This window comes from Mus pahari, chromosome 4 (assembly GCF_900095145.1).
Source record: "Mus pahari chromosome 4, PAHARI_EIJ_v1.1, whole genome shotgun sequence".
Classification (NCBI taxonomy): domain Eukaryota; kingdom Metazoa; phylum Chordata; class Mammalia; order Rodentia; family Muridae; genus Mus; species Mus pahari.
The window spans coordinates 98,280,176-98,289,339 of record NC_034593.1 but is presented as its reverse complement, the minus strand read 5'-3'; the positions used below and the strand labels follow the sequence as shown (position 1 = coordinate 98,289,339).

The window sequence follows — 9,164 nt, the reverse complement described above, 5'->3', positions numbered from 1 at the left end:
GGTGGATTTCTGAGTTTGAGGCCAGCCTGGTCTACAAAGTGAGTTCCAGGACAGCCAGGGCTATACAGAGAAACACTGTCTCAAAAAACCAAAAAAAAAAAAAAAAAAGAGGGGGAGGGAAGGATATGGAAGAAACCAAAACCAGGATCAACTGGAAATTCAAGCCCCTCCTGTCAGAGGCCGGTGGTCATCTAAGACTAGAACTCTTTGAAACCAACAAAACTTAGAACTGATCCCACACTTCCTCCAAAGTTGCAATCTAGACCTGCTTCGAGCTTATTTTAAAGACAAGTCTCTAAGCTAAGGCCAGCCTGTGCTACATAAATAGACTGACTCGAAAAACAAAAACATCATCACAAAAAACTTCCTTTGTTGCCTCAGTTTATGGAAAAACCTGCGTTACTCTATGACTTGTCAGTGGGCACCAGTTTGTATCATTTTCTCATTGCCTCAACTACAACACATGTACCACAGTGCGCACAATAACAGTATATAAAAAAGCATACTCTCGTACAATAGTAGAGGACATTTTGTTACTGAAACATACGACGCTCCTTTAATCCATACAAAAACTCTTGGAAAAGGTACCAGTCTCAACCCCTTTAACAAGAAAACCCGAGTAACTTGCCCATGGTCTCTGAGCTCTGAGAGCTTCCTTGGAGGTTAGGGTTCAAAGGTGGTGAGGAAACCCTGCTGGGTCATATCACGCAGGTGGGAAAACCAGAGGAGAGGCTTCTCACAGGGGCGGCCCTGGCTTAGCTCTTAAGATGTGCAGGCTGATTGACAGTCACGAAATGGGAACCCTCAAGAAAATCACTGATTTCAAAGAATCAGACATCTAACCAACCAGCCAAGGACTAACCCGGTTAGGGGAGTCAAATTGTTATCTTAGAAGCGGGAAGTCGCTATTTAGCTCACGCGTGTTCGTGTCCTTTCCTAGCGCTTGAGGTTGTTTTTTCTGTTTGTTTTTTTCTTTTTTCTTTTTTTTTTTCCTTTGGATTTTTTATTTTTATTTATTTAATTTTTTTGAGACAGGGTTTCTCTGTATAGCCCTGGCTGTCCTGGAACTCACTCTGTAGACCAGGCTGGCCTCGAACTCAGAAATCCGCCTGTCTCTGCCTCCCAAGTGCTGGGATTAAAGGTGTGCGCCACCACAGCCCGCCCAACAATTTTCATTTCCAATATGTGCCCAGACAACGCTGAGAAGAACACTTTTATAATCAGCGTCATGGGGAAAACCTGACGTTTTGCACCTAACCATAAACACACTAACTTAATATACTCAAATTAAATTTGGAGTTTCATATCATTACTCCAACAAATCCAATACATATATAATTTTTTGGCCGTCAGTATTTGTTGCAGATTCTGCCTAGGTTTCCGATAACACAAGCAAGGGTGCTCTTGCCCCGGGCTGGGCCGCTCGGTATTCGCAGGGAAAGGGAAGCCGAGGCAGGGGAATGACTGGCGGGCGCTGTCTACCCGCTTGGACAGAACAGGGGCTCGCTACTGGGCCAGGCCCCGGCGCCTCCCACGCTGCCGCGCCGCCTCCCACGCAGCCCCGCGGGCCGCCCCGACACGCCGAAGAGCGCCCACTCATGTCGGGGGTCCCGCCTGCTCTTTCAGAGGGACCCGGGCCAGCCGGGACGCGGAAAACGCCGAGCCGCCTACCTCAGACACCTTGCACCCGCGCAGGAGTCCCGAGCCGACTCATCGACTCGCTCGGCCCGCAGCTGTGCGGCCTTCCCGCGCGCGTCGCTGATTGGCTGCGCCGCGGGGGCGGAGGCGAGGGCGGGGCCAGGCCTCGCTCCTCTGCTCTGAAGTAAGGGCTTTTCAATTACCCAACCACCAGTTCAGTTCAGACGGGTGTGGCTAAAGGAGCCAAGTACGTCAAAATAAAGTAGATGCGATAAAACCCCATCTACTTCGAACATAACTTTCTAAGTGGAAGGTAATGATTAACTAGTACTATATATAATGAGGCAGGCAAATGGGAGTTTGCACGCTATAGAGCCTTTGGACGTAAGATTTGTTTTTGTGTTTATCTGGCTTTGCAGTTTCCAAAGTGTCCAAAGAGGAACCCCACCCCAGAAATGAATACAAAAAAATAACTGCAATGAGATACTGTTAGTATTTAATTTGGTATTCTTGGGTATACATACGTTGTTTACAACTTTTTAAGATTTGTAGTAGTTTTAGATTCATTTCATATGAATGCTTTGCTTCATATAGTTTGTGTTCCACGTGCGTGCCTAGTACGCACAGAGGTCAGAAGAGGGGGTTGGATTTCCCCTAGATAGGAAGTCCCGGATAATTGTGGCACCAACACGTTATTTTTAATTCTGACTGTGTGTCTGCATATGAATGCAGTTGCCAGCAGAGGTCAGAGCTTCTCATCAAGTACCTGAGAGGCAGAGATCGGGAGCCACAAAACTCAGGTGCTGGAAACCAAACTTGAGTTCTTTTAACAGCTAAGCCACTTCTCCAGCCCCATTGCTACTGTTGCTGGAAACCTTTCAGATGTAGATGCTAAGATCCTACTGCTGTAGAAAACAAGTATGTACAGAAGTCAAGATGGAACTGGACTGAATGCTTACTCTGGGAGGGTTAGCTTTCATAACACTAGAGGATGACTTATGGAAGAAGTCACCAACAGTCTTGCCCTGCTGTGACCTTGTGTGCTACCCGACTGCCCTCCCAGCCAAGATGTACCCACATTTGCAATAGTGACAAACTGTTAAGTGGGTAGCCATCTTCTTTCCAGCTTGATTTGAGGCCCACTCCATAGGAGGGGATTCATGTCTGGCACAGTAGACCTGATCAAGTCTGCGTCTGGGAGGTCAATGCCCTAGGGGGGAAGCTACTGTTGTTTTGCTGACTAGATGTATCATACATATAAACAGCCTTCCAGATACTTATGTTTACACCCAAACATTAGTACTGCTTTCAGCTTTGGGCAAAGAAGCTTCATTTTGCAGTAGTAGTGCTTAATAGAGACTTCTAACTGCTCAAAGCGCTGAGAGTAAGTGGCTTGAATCCTCAGCCCTAAATGAAAAATCTAACTCGCTCCTTCCAAAACTCAAAGACCATCACTTGGTAGGTTGGGGGTTGGGGGTGGTAATGGTAGAATCTGAGAGCCAGAGGAAGGGTAGAAAGGTAGGCGTGTTGTGGACTCTTGTCTCCCTGGCACGACATGAACTCACTAGTATCTAAGAACTGTTACAAGGCAGTATCTGTCTTGATGTTGTGAACATGGGACAGGGCTCGTGAGGTCCCACTCTTCCCTGAGGGGCTATGGGCAGTTAATGATTGCTTGAGGAGAGGAGGTATTTTCTTCAATGGTATAGCAACTGATTAAGTTGCCAATCTATACTGTAAATAACCTTTCACCTTTGCTCACGTAACCAACCCTAATTAAACTTATATTAGCTGTGTCTCCACTCTTCTTTTTAATAGCATGCATTAATTATAGATAATAGTTTCATTCTATTTTCATGTTTATAATGTATTTTGATCAAATCCACTTATTATAACCCTCTTTTGTCCCCTTCCCCCTCCTTCTGACCCACTTTCCACATCAGCTCTTGTCCAGTCACGTTTTATTTGTGTGACTCAATAGGTTTAATTATGGATACTTACACATAAGGAGGAGGAATTATAAAGTCAAGGTTTTCCTTGGATATAGGGATTTGGGGCCACCAAACTCCTTTATCCGTCTTTATTGGTTAGTTTTCCTGTTGCTGCGATCAGAAGCTCTGACACAAGCATCTTAGGGGTGAGGGGCTTATTTGAGCTCAGAGTTCAGGGGAGAGCCCAGCAAGAGTCATGAAGCAGGAATGTGAAACAACTAGTCACGTTACGTCCTGGATCAGAAAGTAGAGTGACAAAGGAATGCTAGTGCTCCACGAGCTCTCTCATTTGTACCCAGTCCGGGACACTAGCCATGGGGTGGGGCTGCCCACAGTTAAGGTGGGCCTTCCTACCTCTGTTAATCTCATTTCGAGATATGCCCAAGGATTGTTTGTCAAGTAGACAGTATTAGTTGCTACACTATTCATCCAAGCATAGCCAAGTTGATTATCCTGTCCTTTGTCATCTTTGAAACATTAGGATGGGTAGTTGAGCCAGGCATATCAGGACACAGAGACAGAACTCTGGCCCTACAGAGAGCTCAGTGCAGAACTAAGGGAGGGCTGCAGTGTCCCACCCAGACCTCCAGCAGCAGAGCCTGCTGAGGACAGTGAGGTGACCCAAGTGACACTTCTGGGCTGTCAGAGCACAGCAGGGCAGAATACCTAGCCCATCTGCAAGCAAAAGAGGCTGCCTTTAAATAACAACTTCTGCTCAGGATTTCCCCGCCTCCTGTGCAGATCACAGAAAAACAGCAACACCATACTGGGTGCACTCAAAACCCAGTGGACAGAGGACTTCAGTGACACTCTTGTCTCACACCACCTACACGCCATTCAGAAAAAGCTGTGCATTCTTTTTTTTTTTTTTTTAAAGATTTATTTTATTTTAATGTAAGTACACTGTAGCTGTCTTCAGACACTCCAGAAGAGGGCATCAGATCTTATGGATGGTTGTGAGCCACCATGTGGTTGCTGGGATTTGAACTCAGGACCTTCGGAAGAGCAGTCGGGTGCTCTTACCCTCTGAGCCATCTCATCAGCCCTGTGTATTCTTTTAATGTTCTAATTTCCTGAAAGAAAAACAAAGTCACTTTCACTTGGTTTGGTCAAAACTATATGTTGTCCAAGGAACAGGAAATGAAGCTTGATTTGGGAGGGAAGAGCAGCAGCACCATCAGCAGCTCCCTTCTCAAAAATAAGGTAAGATTATGTCTGCCCTTCCTGAGTGCCTTCCCCACCCTGGCTTTAAACTTAACAAAAATGACCTTTCAAAATTCCTAAAATGGGGCTGGTGAGATGGCTCAGTGGGTAAGAGCACCTGACTGCTCTTCTGAAGGTCCGGAGTTCAAATCCCAGCAACCACATGGTGGCTCACAACCATCTGTAACGCCCTCTTTTGGAGTGTCTGAAGACAGCTACAGTGTGCTTACATATAATAAATAAATAAATCTAAAAAAAAAAAAATTCCTAAAATGAACAGGGCAGTGTTAACACACCTTTGGTCTCAGCACTCAGGAGGCAGAGGCAGGTAAGTCTGAGTTAGAGGTCAGCCTGGTCTACAGAGTGAGTTCCAGGACAGCCAGGACTACACAGGTAACCCGGTCTTAAATGAATGAATGAATGAATCCTAAAATGGGGCCTACATTTTTAATCCCAGCACTTAGAGGGCAAAGAGGATCTCTGAGCTCCAGGCTAGCCAGGGAGACCCTGATCAAAACAAAACATCAAAACAAAAAGACCTAAAATGTGTGAAATTGCATTAAACCAAATTAAGGAGACTTAATTTCATTCAAGATGGCCTGGTATTTGTAGCATTCCCTACCCTCTACTGAGTCTGTGAGTGAAAAATCTGTCTGTGTTAAACATTCCAAACCCTGCCAATGCACTGCTTAGTGTGTGCACTTTCCGAGGCCCACTTTACTCAGCCTGGCATGTTTATGTGTTTTACAGCTCTGGGGACTGAGCTCAGGGCTTCTGCATGCTTAGAAAGTACTTTACCAGGCATTGTTGCAGCCCCTGCTGTGCCAGGTTTTGTTAACTAGAAATCACAACACAACACTGGGGATGCAGCACGGTATACACTGCTTGCTTAGCGTGTGCAAGGATGGAGAGGACAGAAGTGGTCTGTGTCGCCAGGGGCTTCAGGAGACAGGAAGCAGCAGAGCTAGGGTCCACCTCCAGGAAGTCTTTCTTACCTTGGACCTACCTTCTCCAAGTAAACTGGAACAGTACTCTGAATAGAAGGCCATGGACTCAGACCGTGAGAAAAGGACAGATTGGGTGTCAAGAGGTCTTTATTGAAATAAAAAGCACAGTTACACTTCTATTACCTCCCACTTGTGTACTATAGATTTAAAATGCTTGCTACATATAGTGCACGGACAGGTCAATACCACTGCAGTTGAAATAAATAAAGTAGTCTATTTAATAACTTAAAGTAAAATACTGAACAATATGAAAATAAAGATACATAAAATGTTAGGATATATAGTACTGTACAAATAAAATCATTATTCCTCATTACACAAAACTGTGCAAGAAAATCCGAATAAGCTTCTGGAGTGCAAAGTTTCAGTTTTCCATTTTAAATTATCATGCAAACATAGCTTTTCAAGCCATGCTAGGGTCATGGCAAAGTCTTTAATAATTTTGAAGAGGAAAATGCTACCTGGTAAGTTAGCCTATGTTCAAATGTCGTTCCATGTGACTGCTGCCGCTCTGCTTCTACAGTGCTGTTTGGAAGGGGGTATCTTGTGCATTCAAAAAACTGAAGTCAACAAGTTCCCAAAACAAAATGGTTATTACCGTTTAGCCTGAAACAAAGTGATGTGACAAATTAGTAACCACACCCCTGGGTTAAGAGAAAGAAGCAGTCTCCTTTCATCAGGAGACTCTGTGGTGAGCCCTATGCAAAGATGATCATGTAAAATTGGAGACTTACCAAACACTGACCTCTAGAAGACATGTGATACAGTATGGGATTGTGACAAGAGCAAAGTCATTTCTGAATGCCTATGTTTCATCTGGGGGAGAACCTGGTTCTAGTGTGTATAACAATTACTTAAATTATAATTCCATGTCAGTGTGAGTATAAACTGTGACCTGGGTTAACATCCAAGGAGTGCACTTAATAATAAACCACGAACCCATCCTGTACCATGACTTGGTGTGCAGACCAACAATGTAAGAGCTCTTCTGCAGACTTTGGCAAGGAAACTACACAGCAGCATGAACACACACGGAAGACTGAAAACCACCAGCCAACACCTTCAGTTCATAGGAAATGGTAATAAGGGGCTTCCTCCACTTAAACTCTTTCTGGGGCAGTACACGTTCTTCAGGCCTGTAGTCCTAACAGTTCAGTAGTCTGGAGTCTGCTTTCACTGCACTGGCCAGTGCAGGGTGCTCTCTAGCCACTGTAAGTCCAGAGGGTCACAGTCCTGTCTGCAGAGGATGAAAGGAAGGAGAGATCCTGGGTGTGCCATCTGCACTGAATCACCTTGTCCTTGTGCTCCCCCACCACCATGAGAGGAAGCTGCTTGGTGAGGTCCCCTAGATTGAGAAAGAAGAGATATTGGCTTATAAGGAAAAAAGCAAGTGGATACTCGAATTATACAGACTTCCTGCTACTTAGAGTGTCAGGATTTGGTAAAACACACATGCAACATCTGTCACAACTGCTACTCTCTCCGCCTCCTTCTCCAGTGTGGCTCCACCGCAATCAAATCAAGGCCCTTCCCTGGTGGGTTCCTGGAGTCCCCATCTTGCAAATCTCTTCTGTCTCCCTGTATCTTACTTCCTCTGAAATTCTCTCTCATACCCTGGGTGTTTATATACCTATGAGTCACACTCACATTATCTCCACATTTAAACCTCAGGTTAGGAAACAATAATCTGCGGTGAGGAAAGCCGGAGCTAGCTTAACTAAAGACCCTGGTGTCTTTTGGGGTTCACAAACACACCCTTGGTACTACATCTCTTTCCTGGGTTGCCTATGTTCCAACACGTCAACTTCCTGTGGTGTCACGACTCCTCCAAGTCTGCCCTGCCTCAGCACCCTGTCTGGTGTGCTCTTGGCTGAGGGTCTCGGTACCGTCTGTTCCTCCTCATTCAGGTCTCTGTGCAAACGGCATCTCTGCAGAGAACTACACTCACCGCCCTGTCTACAACAGCCATCCCCAACTGTAGTCACTAGTCCTAGCAGCTAATTTATAATCACACTGCCAATACCAAAAATTACATCATTTGTTAGTTTATTCTTCACTGGCGTCTAAAATATAAGCTCCATTAAGATAGGAGTTGCTTCATCTGATCCCAGTTACTATTTAACAAACATTTAGTTAATGAATGTTTAAAGATAAAACTAGACATTGAAGGACTAACCATACAAACTGTACAATATTATTTTTAAGATGTTAAAGTATATATAAACCCATCACTTATAACACAGAATAAGTCACTCTAGTAAATCAAATTAATAAACTGTATTTTATTAAATAAATTTCACTTTACTTAATTTACTACAAGAAATCTTAATGTAGTCTTCTCAATAAATAACTACAGAATTAAAGCTTAAAAAATGTTAGTCAATCATATCATTCTAGAAAAAAAAAAAAAAGACTCCAAATAGACTAGGAAATTAAAAACAAAGGGAGCCAGTCTCCATCACCTTGCAGGTCGGTCACCTTTATTTTCATATCGTAAGAGCCTGTCAGCAGATAGTGAGCTCCAGGAGAGAAGCGAACAGAGCGAACATCACTGGAGTGAGGGTGGTAACTCTGGACCATTCTGCCTCCTCTTATGTCATACAGCATGCAGCTAGAGTCCTCCTGACCTGTTGCTAAGAGACGGCCACTGGGGTCCACAGCCACAGATGCCACTGCACTGCCTATAGGGGGGAAATGAATGTTGCAACACAGAAAATTAATACTTATGCCACAATGTAGCTTCTCAAGTTCACTGAACCACACACTAATGATCTGATATAGCTTATCAATACTGTTGTAGTGATCTGATAAGGAAAAAAATCAAAATTAACTAATAACCACTGTATCTTTTTCAGAAGCCAGGATAAAACAAGTTCTGGAAGAAATGAAACACTTCTGTCTTGTGAGCTGAAGACCCACCAGCATAACACGGTGAAACAGTGCTAGAAAAACTCTTCCCCCTCAACGCGTTCACTGCTAGGGCACGGCCTAAATACCCCTATGCTCAGCTTATAGAACTGAGCCAAGGGAACAAGAAAGCTCACAAACAAGATATACTTTAAAGAAACAGTGTAGGAAATATCCTAAGGCAACCCAAGATCTACTAACAACAGAAATTAAGTTCTGAATCTGAAGGATATAGCCCTAACTTTACCATGTATTCTTAATGGGGATATTTATAACCCCCCAAAACAAAAAAGATGGTGGTTAAAAAAAAAAAAAAAAGCTAATCCCAGTACTCGGGAGGCAGAGGCAGGCGGATTTCTGAGTTTGAGGCCAGCCTGGTCTTCAGAGTGAGTTCCAGGACAGCCAGGGCTACACAGAG

At 44.3% G+C, this 9,164-nt stretch overlaps 2 protein-coding genes across 2 annotated transcripts in view; both read right to left on the bottom strand.

The window, feature by feature from the left end:
* Clcc1 (chloride channel CLIC like 1) overlaps positions 1-1,722 on the bottom strand; it is a 23,582-nt gene extending 21,860 nt beyond the window's left edge. The window contains exon 1 of the mRNA XM_021196088.2: positions 1,672-1,722. The gene's annotated coding sequence lies outside the window, so the exon portion shown is untranslated. The remainder of the gene's footprint in view (positions 1-1,671) is intronic.
* Positions 1,723-5,892: 4,170 nt separating this feature from the next.
* The window catches only part of Wdr47 (WD repeat domain 47), a 66,200-nt gene continuing 62,928 nt past the window's right edge, over positions 5,893-9,164 (bottom strand). The window contains exons 15-16 of the mRNA XM_029538043.1: positions 8,302-8,520; positions 5,893-7,184 (exon numbers count right to left, since the gene is read on the bottom strand). Of these exons, the coding sequence (XP_029393903.1) occupies positions 7,042-7,184; positions 8,302-8,520 (362 nt within the window). The 3' untranslated portion in view covers positions 5,893-7,041. The remainder of the gene's footprint in view (positions 7,185-8,301; positions 8,521-9,164) is intronic.